General features: G+C 39.7%; 3 protein-coding genes across 5 annotated transcripts; all 3 read right to left on the bottom strand.

Moving 5' to 3' along the window:
* Positions 1 to 1,339: 1,339 nt before the first annotated feature.
* Positions 1,340 to 3,867, bottom strand: LOC130210765 (P2Y purinoceptor 12-like). Of its 2 annotated transcripts, none has more exons than XM_056441249.1 (4): positions 3,564 to 3,867; positions 2,646 to 2,847; positions 2,177 to 2,566; positions 1,340 to 1,974 (listed from the first exon to the last, which is right to left on the bottom strand). In XM_056441249.1, the coding sequence occupies exons 2-4, from the start codon at positions 2,826 to 2,828 to the stop codon at positions 1,501 to 1,503; spliced, it is 1,047 nt and encodes a 348-aa protein (XP_056297224.1). In that variant the 5' UTR covers positions 2,829 to 2,847; positions 3,564 to 3,867; the 3' UTR covers positions 1,340 to 1,500. The 2 variants fall into 2 exon arrangements, with proteins under 2 accessions (XP_056297224.1, XP_056297225.1); XM_056441250.1 differs by having other exon boundaries at positions 2,646 to 2,745.
* A 4,285-nt stretch (positions 3,868 to 8,152) lies between these two features.
* On the bottom strand, positions 8,153 to 9,871 carry LOC130210828 (P2Y purinoceptor 13-like). The gene has a single exon (XM_056441316.1). The coding sequence runs from the start codon at positions 9,869 to 9,871 to the stop codon at positions 8,915 to 8,917; it is 957 nt and encodes a 318-aa protein (XP_056297291.1). The 3' UTR covers positions 8,153 to 8,914.
* A 2,693-nt stretch (positions 9,872 to 12,564) lies between these two features.
* p2ry12 (purinergic receptor P2Y12) lies at positions 12,565 to 15,231 on the bottom strand. Of its 2 annotated transcripts, none has more exons than XM_056441079.1 (3): positions 15,115 to 15,231; positions 14,539 to 14,795; positions 12,565 to 13,590 (listed from the first exon to the last, which is right to left on the bottom strand). In XM_056441079.1, exons 2-3 carry the CDS (start codon positions 14,788 to 14,790, stop codon positions 12,745 to 12,747), a joined length of 1,098 nt encoding a protein of 365 aa, XP_056297054.1. In that variant the 5' UTR covers positions 14,791 to 14,795; positions 15,115 to 15,231; the 3' UTR covers positions 12,565 to 12,744. The 2 variants fall into 2 exon arrangements, with proteins under 2 accessions (XP_056297054.1, XP_056297055.1); XM_056441080.1 differs by having other exon boundaries at positions 14,668 to 14,795.
* Positions 15,232 to 16,410: the final 1,179 nt, after the last annotated feature.

Below are 16,410 nucleotides of genomic sequence, written 5' to 3'. Positions count from 1 at the left end.
TATATTCAGGGTTTACTTAATTTCTAATAATGTCATTTATAATTTTGCATAATTCACTATTGCGGGGTCCTCTGTCAGACAATTTAATCTGAGGGTGACAAACGGTCCTTCTTCCTCTCCGACTGTAGCTCATTAATTTCCTGTCCAAATATCAGCTTCTGTCGTGGCTAACAGAGCACCCTCCGGATGGAAAAAGATCATATTTCATTATTACATTAATCATAGACCCACATGCAGACACAATTGTAAATCAGGTGGGAGGTGATATTAATCCTGCAGAACCACTTTGTAAATGTCCTAAAATGTGTCTTCTGGGCGTTGCAGTATTGGAAAAAGTGAATTTATTCCATCCTATATATTCTTTTCTCATCTTGTTCAATCACAAATATGTGATGCAGTTATATTAAAGTAATATTGTGAAAGATTATGCCCTACTACATGCTTTTGCTGGGCATTGATTATTTCTTTCTTTAATCAAACATCACATCTGCAACAGAGCAATGTGAGTCAACATGCAGTTCCTGTTAGTTTGTAGCTAAATAATGATCAAAAGTGCCTCAGCTACTGATCAACACCAGTGATACAAACAGATAATCATCTGTATTCAGTGCTTACATAAAGAGAAGCAATCACAAACAGTCCCCATTTTAAACTAATCAATGAACTATCCTTTCTGTTCTTCTGCTTGTATATTCAGCATTAGTTTGAGCATGTAATAGTCTACACAGTATGTTCCATATCATCGACGTCTGTGTCATTAGTCGGCACTACTGGGACAGAACCAGGAGAAGGTGGTTTTACCCTTTCATTCTTAAATTAAATGCCTTTATTGCACAACCACCTTCATGTGGCTAAGAATGTGAATATGTTGATGTAATCAGACTCATGTCCTTCCCCCGTTAATAAATGTTGAACCTCATTCACAATAATTTAACCTCCAGGATAAAACTTAAATAACCATCCAATTAAAAATACATTTGTTTTACTCTCATTGTTATTCATATTGCTCAGCATTCATAGCTGTCAGCAGTGTCTATTGCAGGCCCTTATTTTGTTATCACTTCGTCCCTGGTCGAATGTTGCGTGTGCTGTAATCATTGGAGAACATGTGCTGCTAAGATGTTTACCCTTTTGACAAAGTTTTGTAAAGGGAACGTGCAGTTTGAATGAGATTAGCAAAGAGAAGGAAGCACACAATGACAGTAAGCACAATGCAGGAAACACGTTGAATGACTTAGCAAACAGGGGTCAGAAGGGCGTGGTTAGTGCAAAACATCAGTCATTGTTGGCATGAAGCTTCACGAAGACCTCCAGACACGTTAGACTCTTTTCTGTCACATTGTGCATTAAACAGATTTTATTCAACTTCCTATTATTTTACAATTTTTACAACTGCTGCCATCACGATAAATGCTATTTACAAGTAAAATAACATTTCAGGCAATGTCTCATCATGAAAGTGAACATTGATTGATTTCCCATTGTACAGTGCCCAGCTTGTTACTCTGGCCTCCCATTTGATGACAGCCTGATACTCAGATGGGCCTGTGACATCTCCAGTGGAGTTGAGGTCGCCGTGGTGGACTCCATATGACCGATGTGCACATGCTTACGGCAGATTGCGGCCGTCAGTCTTTTCCGAAACACCTTACACAGGAACACGTAGATGAGCGGGTCCAGACACACGTTGGTGGCCGACAGCCACAGGGTGGTTTCTTTTGCGATGTAGAGCGCGTGCTGCGCTTGGCAAGGACTCGCCATGCTGCGAGTCTGGCTCAGAGTGTAGGGGACGCGGGCAAAGTGAAAGGGGGCAAAGCAGGTGAAAAACACCCCCACGACCACAAAGACCTTTGCTTTGGTTCTGCGCCTGGCTGCTTGAGATCTGCTCTTTGAGGCTTTGTATGACTCATACACCTTCTTGCTGATGAATGTGTAGCAAAACACCATCAAGGCCAGCGTGCCCCAGAAAACAACCTGAAAGCACACGTTAAAAAAAAAACATTAGTCAAGACTCACAGCATTTAGAACGTCTCATGTTCACCAGCTGAAGTTAAAGGTCAAATGTTGCGTATCGTGCGGTGTGAAGTTAAATGTGCTCATATTTAAGTAACACACAGTGTGCGACACATTCTTTCTAATAAGCAGATTTCCCACAATTCCTTTATTTCATAGCTACCTGACAGAAATAGTTGAAACCTTCATGCCAAAGCAAGCCGGCATTGCTCTTCATGGAGGTGCACTTCAGTCGGCCTCCGGAGAAACGTGGCTTCTGGTCACTGAGAATAACATTCGGCAATGCCAAAGATAACATGACTGCCCAGACGGTGGCACTCAGCAGCTGACCAACACGTACCCGCTGCAGGGAACACTTCCCAAAGGGCCTTACTATCTTCAGGTAGCGGTCCAGGCTGATGAGGCCCAGCAGGAGGATGCTGATGTACATGGTGATGTAGAATAAAACCGCAGAGTATTGGCAGTAGAAGGCGCTAAGTCGCGAGGATCCCACACCTGCATCACGTAACACTTTCAGAGGTATGGTCAGGGTCATCAGAAGGTCAGCCACCACCTGTTAATGAAGGACGTTTTTTTTGTGTTGCTCCGCTATGAAAACTAAATGTATAAAGCCCCCCCCTCCCATGACTTACCACATTTTTCAGAAATACCACAAATGTCGAGGAGCTGGGAATGCTGAAGAAGATCCATGCAGCCAGGGAATTGAGTATCAGGGCGACGATAAAGAGGATGCTGTACAGATAGGGGAACACCGCGGCTGTCACACTGGTATCCCGAACACACACGATAGAAGTGTTTGACAGGCTGTCGTTCATCTTCTGATCTTTGGTGGCCCTTTGGGGGATGAGGAAGAGGAGTGAATAATGAGATTAAGATTCATACAATGGAACGACTAAAAGAGGAAACAGTGTAATATGTGGTTTCCAGATGTCTATGCAATTTCCTTCAAGATATTCCTTAAAAAGAACTGTAGCTGACTCACTGTGTATCATTATAGGTTATTTTTTCATGTTTTCTTTCACAACTGGTTTTAGGGCTTTAAGTTACGACATACATTTATTTATGTCACAATTCAACAACTGAAGGCCACTTCCTGTCACTTTAAGAAGCATACACATGCTTATTTTTATACAAACGCTGAATACTTTGTAACTTCTACATTTGACCATAGTTGGAGAAAGACAGTAAATTAATAACAGTATGACTGCTTATTCAGTTTTACAGTTAGAGAGTCACTTAATATACAGTTAATATAGACTTAATATACAGTGATGAAGGCACCATCAACTAACTAGCTTGTGTTCATTCTGTATTCTCCCCCTGTCTGCTGCCCAGCGTGCTCTCTTTACATTGAACACTTTAACGGCTTAGAATAACACCGAGGCCAGGAGTAAGAGCCATGGCAACTAAGATATACAATACTCTAAAACCTTTGTCTCTTTTAATGTGCCGGCTAGTGTTGATTAGGTATGTCCCAGCAGATTCCATCTTTGTGCCCAGCTTAGAGCGGTAATCTATGTATACTTGAAAAGTAAATAATTGAGTCTCACCTTCTTATTGTGTTCTTATGGTCTTCGGCTGGAGGGCATGTGAGAAATAATGAATTCGAAAAACTACAGTTTATATAAAAAAGGAAGAAGTGAAATATTCTTCTTTCCTCTTCTTATCCACAGGAAGGAAACGTATCAACAACAAAAAATTCACGATTGCAAATCTCTTACTGTTACTTTCATTCTTTTAGAAGTACTTCCGACTCTGAAAAAGGTTTCTGCCTGTCTGTCTTTCTCTCTCTGTATTTCTCTCTCCCTGCCTCAAAGTGTGGATGTGTGATGCTCCTACAATGGGTGGTCTCTGGAGCTGCTGTGTGGCTGTCTTGTCACAAGCCCAACGAGTGTGCCAGTCTTCCTTCCTTTCTGAAAGACCCCTTTCCTTCCTTGCTTCCTGTTCCAATTGTCTGCCAAGAGGCTTGTTCTGCTCTGTGCCTCCCCCTGCCTCCGCTCGCCTGCGTCAGTCGTGGTAGCAGTTGACAGCCGCGACACCAAAGCCATGGGGTCTTTTTTCTCGGCACACATCAAGAGACCTCCTGCCCCCCCCCCCCACCTCTCCACCCTCCTTCCTGCAGCTTATTCACCCCACCTCAATCTGTCATGTCTCTTTCATGCCACTTCTCATGAAATGTGATTACCGTAAACTCCGACAAGCTTTGCCGTGACAGAAGACGCAAGTTATTGACAAAGTAGTTGTTCAATTTTGTATATTGTATGTTTTTTATTCACTACTAAGATCACATATCCATACATCTGTAAGATGAGATACATCACATATTGTTTCAATCAACGCAAAACACACTATAAGTACATAAAACGTGATTGAACAAATTCACGAAACATTTATAAAGTGTGGCATATTTTTAAACCCCTCATTGTGCTGTTTTATAAATAGTGCATTCTGAGAACAACACAACATGATGTCCTGTGAGATTTCGTTTGGATCTGTGCCAGGAATGATGTCCAATGTGGGAAAATAATTAGCTGAGAAATGACATGCATGTGTTCCCAAGTGAACGATGAGTTTATCTGACCGTAACTGTTGTTTCGTCAGAATGGCACAGAAACCTGTGGTTTGTACCCACAGGCACTGTTGACTCAAACCTTTGCTCAGCTGTCAGATAAACAAGAAGCCACATTCAAATGCAAAATGTGTTGATCCTAAAATTTGAAATATGCAACACTGAGCAGATAATAACTCTTTTGTGTTTATTTTTATCTTGATTATAACAATGATATATATTGAAAAAAGACTTGACTTGTTTTAATATTAATCAATAACATACTTTATTCCTTGCAGTAACCTTTCCATGTTAGGGGCTGATTAGCATGCTGCAAATGGAAGATTGGCCAATAAACACATTGAACATTAACATTAGTTATTAAAGACATGGCACATTTTTACGACCACAACAAACATTATTTGACTTCAGTGTGAGATGCAAACACTATCTAACTTAACGTGCTAGCCTCATTTACAGTTGACCTCGTGATCGTGAATTTGCAGAGCTTCTATAGAACTGTGCTTTGTTGACAAAAAAACTGCATAATAACAGCATCCTCTGGTCTCACGCTGTTTATCTCATGCTTATTGTATTTCCTGTTAATGGTTTTCAAGCTATCTAGAGCGACTCTTTGTAAAGGCACAAAACAGCACAGCACAATTTCACGTTAATATAAATGTTACGATAGAACAAAAACATTATAACAATAAGCTGACTTGAAAAAATCTTCAGTAACATCTGAGCTTAGTCCATAACATAGCGTCTTCATGACCTTCGTCACACTCGACTCTGAGGCAAAGCGGCTGCTGCTTTGTCTGCTGAGGCGACTTGCTGTGAGACGACCACGTTTTTGATCATAGACATCAGTTTCTCTTTGAACTCGCGACACAGAAAGACGTAGAGAAGTGGGTCCATGCAGATGTTTGTGCAGGCAAACCAGTGGCTGAGGTCCTTCGCCAACCTGGTGCATACGAAAGAGCAGCTGGTACAGGAGGAAGAGTTGACTTGTTGAGATGTGTGCTGGATCATAAAAATGTGGTACGGTCCGAATGACCCAAAAAACACAAAAAGAACTAGAAAAACACGTAGTTTGATCTTCTGCTGTCCCTGGTTGTTGCTGCTGCCAGATTTTCGAAAAGACTGGATAACCTTGTTTGCAATGCAAATGTAGCAAACAACAATGACCACACTGACAAACCAGAAGAAAACATTGAGGTAAATCACTACCTTCTCGTGGATTATAAGTCCAACCGGTCCTTTTAGCTCCCTACAAGACTTGATATGTGTTATATTGGCCACTGATTTATTATTTGAAATGATATTTGGTAAAGCTGAGCATGCAAGCAGTACTACCCAGACTGAGCCTGACATCAGTTTGCTAAAAGTCAGATTCTGACCAAAAAACTTGTTGTGGGGCATCATGATCTTGAAGAAACGGTCCAGACTGATCAAGCCCAGCAGAGCGATACATGTGTACTGTGTGCTGTAGAAGAGGGAACTGAAATAACATGAGAGTATGTGTATTGCATTTGACACACCTGGCAAGTCTCTTGCTATTTTGATTGGGATGATCAGGGTCATAATGATGTCAGCAGCGACTAGATTCTTCAGGTACACCACAAAGTTGGAGGTGGCTTTGATGTGCAGAGAAACCCAGGCGGCAACGCCATTCAGCAACAAAGCTATGGGGAATATCAATAAGTAGAGAGCAGAGAGAACATGCGGGTTGTAAATGGAGACGCAAAGGTCCGAGCCATTGTGAGATGTTTGATTCATTGCCGTCGCTGCACCTGAGGAGAATGAAAAAGTTGCATTTTAGAAGGAACATTTCATCTTGTTAAAAAACATCATCTTTAATTTTCTTTTATATTTCATTAGCATGCTCTAACAAACTGTCCCGCTGAACATGTTGCATTTTAGAAGGAACATTTCATCTTGTTAAAAAACATCATCTTCAATTTTCTTTTATATTTCATTAGCATGCTCTAACAAACTGTCCCGCTGAACATGTAAAATATCATTTGATAGTTGGGGATTTCAATAGTTTCCGTTAATTTTGCCTTTTTTTTCTCTTTCTCCACTTACTCTGTTGGTCACTGTCAGATGGAGAAACCATGATGTCATCCAGTATCTGTTGCTTATTCCAGTCGAGGCTGCAGACCAAGTAAAGGAAAGGAAGGTTGTAACTAGAGGGGTAAATGGGCGCCCGTGGCTGAGGATCGGCGGTTCGATCCCCGGCTCTGCTTGCCTAGTCCATGTGTCCTTGAGCAAGACACTTAACCCTAAATTGCTCCCACGTAGCTGTGTGTATTATAGCAAGTCACTTTGGATAAAAGCGTCAGCTAAATGAAAAGTAAATAAAGAAGTTTGAGCATATTTGTAAAGAATCTTTTACATTATACATGTGTATATACATCTGTGTCTCTAATTTTGTAAACTAAAAGTATAAATACACATGAATACAAATTCAGATTTGAGTAAGGAGGGCTGAACAGTTCCATTGTCCAGGCAAGACTGCTCTCGCTTTGCTAATTTTTTACTTTTCATTGTAGCGTGGATAAAACCATAAGTAATTAAACTAATTCAACTGTATTTTTGACACTATGTAAACATGCTATGCTTGTCTTGTATAATTACACATTTCAGAAAGAAAATAATGATCTCAATGGTAATCTTTGTCATCACAGATTAATCTATCATAGATAAATACCACATTATGAACTAATTTGGTGAATAAGATGTTGATGATAACTTACAGTTGAGGACTTCTTCTCAAACACAAAGCTGCGACGTGGACCCGTGTGACAGTATACTGAGATGGTCAGTGTTTTAGAAACATTGGAGAATTTTCCTAGCAAACACATCATCGTTTCAGCTGTGAGAGAACTGCCAATGTATCAGGAAATATGCAAACATAGGAAAACCTTCTGGTCTTTAGACAAAAGCAAATTTAGACGTCATGCAACATTAAAGTAGATTGGATGGGGTGAACGTTTGGATTCAGGGCCCCCTGCTCCCATTGGCCCACACATACACCTCAGACACACATCACCATCTCTGTTGCACTTTTAAGATAAAGCTGCAATCATTTATGCCTTTTCTGTGTGTGTGTGTGTTTTTAAATAACATAATCTTTTGACCCAAACTCCTTGGTATTGACATGCCATTGACTTTAGAGAGCTACATACACTTCATTTGTTTCCCCACCCACCAACCTTGTGTTGTTTAAGTAAAATGCATGTATATAATAGGTGCAGTGGCATCATCTGGCCAGAGGGGGGCCTCCGCTGTTAAAGCCAACAAAAACGTCCCACAGGCCACACTGGAGCTTTTTCTTCATTTAAACAAAGGGAGTGCAATAGCTGCCAAGAAGATTTATTGTATAGGATGTGTGTTTCAATTCCTTTTCAGTCAAACTAATCGGAAATCTTTGTTTTAGAGGGCAACATTATTCTTGGAACGTAGACTAGAATATTGTGGTGACCAACAAAATGGGTGGTGCATTGGTAATATTTAATTTAATATTAAAATACAACATTAAACAAATACAACATTTGATTAATTCCAAACAACATCATTTATTGAGACAATGACAAAGAGAATACAATAAATTCATTAAAATAAAATTATATCTGGATACTGAGCACAGCTCTTTGGGAGGGAAGCGATTACATTTCGATTTACAAGAATCAAAGAAGACACATATTTATGTGACCATTTATTTTATCCCGTAAAATAATAGACCACAACTTTTTAGGACACAGTTATTGTTCTTTTGTGGAGCAGAAAAAAAACTTTCAGCATAGTCCCTATTTCCATTCACGAATAATTGTTTACGGACAATAATTTGAAATATCATGTGTCGCTTAAAAAACCATAGGGTGCATCTGCGTTGACCCCTCACAACAAATAAACAAAAGATGACTTCACACTCAAATCAACAAAAACACCGTAATAATATGGAATTAAAACATAGTGTTGCATTATGAAAATTTGAAATAAAGAATGTAATTAAATAGATATCTATATGTATATAGTACACTATATGTGCATTAAAGACACACAGCTCCGATCAGTGAGATTGTATGTGTGTGTTTAAATGGAATAATTAATTTGCTGGTATATCTTGCTGTATACTATGGTTTTATCGATGTTTTATAGATGCTAATCCTCATTAGGCCACTAAAGGGCAGTACAACACAGAATTTAAAGTTGAAAAGTTTCTTGCTGCCATAATATAAAACAACAGCCTAATTTCTGATGATGGACATCTTATCTATCGATACCTTCTTACAGGTACTTATTTTGATGATGAATAATTTCTCCTGTGAAATATCCTGATTTTCACCATTACCCAACACAGAGGCCTCGAGCTTTCATCATATCAACCAGCTTCTCCCTGTACTCCCTGCACAGGTAGATGTACAGAAGAGGGTCCAGGCAGATGTTGGTGGTAGAGAGCCACAGAACTGATTTATGGATTATAATGACCCACATTTCACCACAGCTGTCAATGTGATGTGTTTCATTGAGTGTGTAAGGAACACGCATCAGGTGGAGGGGAACAAAGCACACAAAAAACACCAGAAGGATCACGAAGACTCGGAGCTTGGTCTTCATCTTTCCATCGCTGTTGTTGCTCCCAGAGTCTCTGAAGGACTGCAGGACTTTCAGGGTGATGCAGATGTAGCAAAACGCAACCACTATGCTGACAAACCAGAACAGAATCTCCATAGATAGCACCACATACTTCTGAAGGGTCACACCAGCTGAACTTTTCAAGGACATACAGAATTCTCCTGTTACATTAACAGGATCCTGGTCCGTTAGAAAGAAAGTTGGGAGGCCGGTACCGCCAAATAACAGCACCCAGACCGAGGAGGACGTCACAAGACTGAACACAACGTTTTGTCCCAACAACATTCCGCATGGCCGAACTATTTTGAAGAAGCGGTCGAGGCTGATAAGACCCATTAAAGTGATGCTTGTGTACAAACAGCAGTAGAAAATGACCGTGGTGTAGCGGCAAGCGAACATTCTTAACTCAAGTGTGACTCCGGGTAGCATGCTGGCTGCCATCGGCAGGAGCGTCAGCGTCATGAGCAGGTCAGCCGCCACCAGGTTTTTAAGGTACACTATGAAGGTAGAGGTGGACCTGAGGTGCAAAGACACCCACGCGCTGACCCCGTTGAGCAGTAACGCAATGGGGAACATGAAGAAGTAAAGGCACGCAATGGCCACATCTACGGTCACAGGGCTGAAGGGAGCACACTCAGAGGAGAAGAGCTCTGTGTTGTTAGACGCCATCATGCAATCTGAAAAAGAAAACACACACACAGACATCAAAGAGAAACTCAACATGTTTCGACTGGTTTACACCTGTCAACAGCTCATGGGATGGAGATATCAGGCTGTTGTGTGAACCCTGTTGACCAGACTCACATCCAGATAATTTGCTTTTGGTTGGGGACAGGTGTTTCAACAAGTTTGAAAGTGAAAAAAAAGTGATTTGATGAAGAGGGCTTTGGCATGTTGCATGAAAATGACATCCAGGTTTAGGTAGGAGGGGTTTCAGAGTAAATGATGATGATGCCGCGGTGAGTTTTACTGGTGCAGCTCTCAAAGCGTTCTTCTCCACCAGTTGGACCTGATTTGCATTTGTCATTATCGTGTAAAAGACAATTTGTTACGATACTTTGGTTTTGAATGCTCAACCTGAGCATTTGAATGCATCCTGGATGCAGAACCGGACACTTCCACTTTTGACACTGGCTGAAGGAAGTTATGCAATTGTAGGATTTGTTTTCACCATGACAAAAACAAGAGCTAAACATGCACTTTCTCTTTTTTTAAATCCAATTTACATAAAGGCCTACACAGAAATTACAACATTTTAGTGACTGATATGGACTCACAGTCCCTCATGGACTATGTATGTATATATATATATATACAGGACTGTCTCAGAAAATTAGAATATTGTGATAAAGTTCTTTATTTTCTGTAATGCAATTAAAAAAACAAAAATGTCATGCATTCTGGATTCATTACAAATCAACTGAAATATTGCAAGCCTTTTATTCTTTTAATATTGCTGATTATGGCTTACAGCTTAAGAAAACTCTAAAATCCTATCTCATAAAATTTTAATATTTCCTCAGACCAAGTAAAAAAATGATTTATAACAGCTGAGTGTTTGTCAAGGCTCAGGAAACCCTTGCAGGTGTTTCGAGTTAATTAGACAATTCAAGTGATTTGTTTAATACCCTACTAGTATACTTTTTCATGATATTCTAATATTTAGAGATAGGATATTTGAGTTTTCTTAAGCTGATAATCAGCAATAAATCAGAATAAAGCAATATTTCAGTTGATTTGTAATGAATCCAGAATGCATGACATTTTGTTTTTAATTGCATTACAGAAAATAAAGAACTTCATCACAATATTCTAATTTTCTGAGACAGTCCTGTATATATATATATATATTACTTGTTTCAAAGCTTCTTTAATGTGTCTGCATTTCTTAGTTTGTTATTTTCTTTTGCAATGGTAAATGGACCTTTTCTTTAGTCTTCCGACCACTCAAAGCACTTTAACACTAAATCACCCATTCATACCATAAAGGGAGGGGCTAAGTTTCCACCTGCACATGAGCAGTAACTAACATTGATAAACATTCATACACCGGGAGCAATTTTGGGTTCAGTGTTTTGCTCAAGGACACATCGACACGGGCTAGCGGACCACCTCTGATTGAAGGACGACCCTGCAAACCACTGAGTCACAGTCGCCCCAGATTAAATGTTTGCATTGATATAATGTAGAAAATGTTCTATGGCAGTTATAATAACTACCTGGTATAACAGGGGCAAAAGAAAAAAACAAGTACCTGGTTAAATTGAATGGATCTGAGAGAGAAAGATGAATTGAAGCTGTTGAGCAATAGGCCTTTATCTTAGGACAGTAACATGGTATGTGACTGTTATTCTGTTCTTTAAATTATGACAAAATATTACAAAACTGCTTAATTTTAATATTTTTCTCCCCTACCTTTTTAGAAAGTTCACCGACCAGTTTCTCAGAGAAGATACAGTTGATCATCATATTAACACAGAATATCCTTCTAATCAATAAGAAAGCTTCATTTCCTCAAGCACCGCTCAATTTAATCTGAAAAAAACAACACTAAATTGTGAAAATTAACATAAGAGAAATTCACTCACCAGCAATGTTTATGTCCGTCCCTCCACACTGTGCAGCCTGAGAGATGAACACCATCACAGGCTATTTCCCCAAAGTGTGTCAGCCTCTTTAACCAGAGAGATGCAAATGAACAGTTTGCACATAGGAAATGAGCAGCTGAGGGGGGACACAGGATTCAAATAATACAGATTGTGGTACGTGTTTGTGTTTTCAGGCTACATTGAGGTATTTTCTGTCGACAAGCATATAATCATGGTTGAAAGATGTGATAAAAGTCCCCATGTTCAGCACATTCAGATCATTCAGTAGCAATGTAGCTTGTGTTCGTTATCTACTTTGACCTTAAGCTCAAATATTATTGTAATTGAGCACTTTTTTCTCTCAGTACATCCCCAGCAATAAGTACTGTGTGTGAATTGAATCATATATTGTGGCTGAATGTGCCATATGGGGTTTGATTTTCGGCTTTGTGAAAATATGTCAGATTTCACACAGACAACCAATTATTAAAGTATCATTTTATCTTTATTTCCTTAGGTGTTGGTTTTTGATGAATTTCAGTAAAACTGGTGGTTCCTAGTCTTTTAGCTGTGCGGAAGTAACAGAAGGCACACGACTCAGTCATCTGGAAAACCCATATTCCTCAGAAATACTGACTTATATAGATGGAGATCGATGTAAGCATTATATATACGATTTACAGGGAAACTTCTTCAGAGGAATCCTGTGGATGTAGATCTATTTTTCAATTTGTGAACTCATGCATCATTTCTTCTTTTCAAGATGAAAACAGAGGATCTTAATATTTTTATTAAGTGAAACGGAGAACTGAAAAGAAACGCAAAGACAACATGTTGCTTCTTCCGCTTTGACGCAGTTAAAATGACAGCCGCACATTATTTTGTCTTCGTGGCAAGATGGTCATCATTACAGAATGTGCACATTCAGATACGTCTTCATCATGTCCAGTGGTTTCATGCACAGACAGAAGCGTCTCTCAGAGCGGTGCTGCCCGTATCCGTGTCTGAACCTCTCCCTGTTAGCCGGCTACAGGAACCAGGAGGCAGCCGCAGGGTTTTGAACAGAGCGGTCCTGAAGGACTTACAGAGAAAGAAGTAGATGAGAGGGTCCAGAAGAGAGTTTAAGGATGATAGGAAGAGCGTACTTTCCTTCAGCTGAAAAAAGAAGAGTTTGAGTTTACAATCAACGAGAACCCATCTGGTCTGGCTCATGGTGTACGGCACACGGGCAAAGTGAAACGGCACAAAGCACACAAAGAACACAGCCAGAACCAGGAACACGTTCGCATTCATTTTTCTTTGGGCCTGGTGGGGTTTCCGAGTTGAGGCCCCACTTGGTACTTGACCCATAGTCCCTCCACTGCTGTGGGCCTCAGTGCGGGAGTAGGATCTGTACAGCTCTTTGGTGATTAGAGTGTAGCATACGGTCACAGTCACCAGGTTGGCCCAGAAAATAACTTGACAGATGTGATTCACCACCTCATGCCAGTACAGCCCAGCGGCTGTCTTCAGGTCACTGCACTTGAAGTATGAAGACGTCGGGGTCTTACGTGTCAGGATCACGTTGGGCAGACAGAGAACCAGCAGAAAGGTCCAGATGGCTCCTGAAAGCACTTTGCGACGGGCCAAACGAGCCGCATTAGTCCCCCTGAAGGGCTTGAGGGTCTTTCTGCAGCGATCTATGCTGATGAGGCCAAAGAAGAGGATGCTGATGTACATGGTAAGGTAGAAGAGCACCGAGGAGACCCGACACACGAATATACGCAGCCCACTGGAAGCCATGTTGGAGTCTGATAACACCTGCAGAAACACAACAGACAATTCGTAAAAGACTGAACACAAGCACTAAAAGTTCAAGCCATACTATATATTTTATTCACACTTTTCTAGTTAGCCACTTTGCTAACTAATTAATTATTTTGCTAACTATTAATCAATCATAAGCCAAATCTGTCTGGATTTCGTAGTCAGAGAGAGAGAGAACGGTACACAGAAGATTTAATCTTTTCCTGAAAACAAGACAAAAACATACTAAACAGTACAAACAACACTGGGGAATGAGACCAACAGGGTGTAAATACACAGGGAAGGTGCAGGTGATTGGACACTGGGGAACGAGACACAGGTGGACACAATGAGGGCGGGGCTAGCAATCACACAGCTGGAAACAATCAGGACCAGGGCAGACAATCACAGGGACAGGAAATGCAGGGAAACAGAGGACACGAGACAAGGACTTCAAAATAAGACAGAAAACAAGACACAACAACTCTGGATCATGACAAAGTCTTTCTGACTGGTGTTTACTCATCTCTCACAGGACACACAATTCCACAATGCATTCATTACTTGATTGTCAACATTTACAAGAGCAGAATTGATTAATTATTGAAAACAAAAACAAAAACACCACCTCTTAACATTTACAACTATGCTTTGCTAATGGCTTATATAGTTGAGACACATCTGACCCTTACATATTAAGAATTAATTAATAACTCCAACGTTTATTTTTAATACCTCTTATTAATGAGTTGTTAACATTTATAACTACTGACCTTATGAGAAACTAAGAAACTCATGATCTATTTATAAGTGACTCAACAGAGACTTTTCACAAGCTCCCAAAATATTGCTTTTATGAATAAACTATTACTCATCTACTATACGAAGTTTAATAACTACTAATAAAGCCATTTGTTAATATACAATTTCAAGTTTAAATGATTATGTGCCATTTAACTTCACCTTGAAAGGGAATGTGAAGGTCATGATGACATCGGCAACCACAATATTCTTCAGGTATATTATGAAGTGGGACTTGGAGGGGATGCGAAAAAATACCCACACAGCCACGCTGTTGAGTGAAAGTCCCACCAGGAAGAGGCAGGAGTAGAGAACAGGGAAAACCACCGTCTTCAAAACATTGTCACGGGAACAAGTGACGTTGGTGTGCCTGTGGTTGCCAGGGAGCAGGGGATATGTTGTATTTCCCTCCATGTTTTCTACAAAATACAAGAGAAAGTTCCTCTTAAGTTCTCAGAATTGTAAGAATGAACACAAAATAAATGCCACTTGAAGTAAAAGCTGGTCCGCTCATGACAACGTGAGTCCTTCATTCCACGTACATTCAATTTATAAATAATATAAAAAACACTCAGCAATACAACATTGTAAAGCAGCATGTAGCTGTTTGATTACATTGACACAATATCTGGTTGTCATGTCTTTATGTAAACACTAAATATTAACATTTGCAAAATAATAATTTAATTTATCCCGCTTTAATATAATACATAAAATGTATAAGGTTATGTAACTGACCTGTTAATTATGCTGATATGTCCCAGTGCAGATTTTTGGTCCCTCTATCTGTTGTATGTGCTACTGTGACACTGGCCATCTGTCTTGTCCAGACAGTTTCAATGTGTCAAACAAGTGTGTGTGTGTGTGTGTGTGTGTGTGTAACTGTGTGTGTAGGTTACTGATACTTATGTCACAAGAATACTTTTTCTCTTCCTTCTCCTTTCTCATAATTCCTGTTGCAAAGAAAAGCTTTTCACAGGCACAAAGCTGAGTCCATTGTTTTAATTGACCCCAAAGAGGAAATATTGTGTAGCAGATAAACACAAAGTTAAACATAAGCAAAATACACATTATAAACAACAACAAGGCACAAACCCACAGCATCTAGCTAATTTAAAGGCCACATGATCTTCTGGGTTGACAATCTAATATTGACTATTTTGAAATCAAGAATCACATGCAAGAAATTTGTGACCCCCCCCCCCCCCATTGTTCTTTCAAAATATGATTCAAGCTAATGTGTTTCCTCTTTTCTTTTACTTCATCCATTTTTTAAACCAGTATTTTGCAATCCGCGCTGCTTCTGCTTTGTTTTATATGGTGTCTGAAAACACTGTTATTTGTATGTTCTTATGTTATTCTGTACTCACATGCATCTACATTTAGAGTAAAATCATTTGGTCATCTTTGAATGTTTCTTATTATTGGATGCATGCATGAATGTTTTGCAATCACATTAATTTGGTTAATTTGGATTTAAACGTGCTGCATTGTAATGTGATATACTGAATCAAGCTATTCAAAGACAGGGGAACTCAGGTCAGGGTTATGTAAGACCAAAAGGATTTGTCACGGAGTGAGTCATTGAAAAACATTCTTTATTCAGAGCACTAAACATTCTGAACCAACACATTTAAAGTGACCAACACATTTAAAGCTTGAGCCTTTAGATGCAATTCAATGCAAATATACAGCTTGGTAACATGTGGCAGTAAAACCAAATATGAAACAGATTTTGGCAAATGCTGCGCTGATATAAAACGTTCCCCTTGCTCCCATTATCATTCAGACTTTTTACTTTTTGCCTTCTGAGGTCATGCTGGCTGTAATGTTTTCTCTCAAGAGATCTCAAAAACATGGTCTGCATTGTGAAAGAAATATTCGTTCCAATTTAAAATGACTTCACACGCTGACTGTCCTCTCTTGGAAACTTTGTCTATGATCAATCATCACTGTGAGTATAATATTGCTGCTGAGATGTGCTGGAAATTCAAGTGTTGAAATACCCTATTGAGTTTTTTGAGTTTTGTGATG

This window comes from Pseudoliparis swirei, chromosome 20 (genome assembly GCF_029220125.1).
Source record: "Pseudoliparis swirei isolate HS2019 ecotype Mariana Trench chromosome 20, NWPU_hadal_v1, whole genome shotgun sequence".
Classification (NCBI taxonomy): Eukaryota; Metazoa; Chordata; class Actinopteri; order Perciformes; family Liparidae; genus Pseudoliparis; species Pseudoliparis swirei.
The sequence above is the reverse complement of the archived record's forward strand: the minus strand, read 5'-3'. Positions and strand labels throughout refer to the sequence as shown.

Bases quoted from the DNA above. Each gene is read 5' to 3' on its own strand.
- LOC130210828 (XM_056441316.1), bottom strand. From the start codon at position 9,871: ATGGCGTCTAACAACACAGAGCTCTTCTCCTCTGAGTGTGCTCCCTTC.
- p2ry12 (XM_056441079.1), bottom strand. From the start codon at position 14,790: ATGGAGGGAAATACAACATATCCCCTGCTCCCTGGCAACCACAGGCAC. The intron at 13,591-14,538 runs GTGAAGTTAAAT...GTGTTTCTGCAG, and splicing joins CCTTCACATTCCCTTTCAAG to GTGTTATCAGACTCCAACAT.
- LOC130210765 (XM_056441249.1), bottom strand. From the start codon at position 2,828: ATGAACGACAGCCTGTCAAACACTTCTATCGTGTGTGTTCGGGATACC. The intron at 2,567-2,645 runs GTAAGTCATGGG...CTTCATTAACAG, and splicing joins TGGTATTTCTGAAAAATGTG to GTGGTGGCTGACCTTCTGAT. The intron at 1,975-2,176 runs GTAGCTATGAAA...GTGTGCTTTCAG, and splicing joins GTTTCAACTATTTCTGTCAG to GTTGTTTTCTGGGGCACGCT.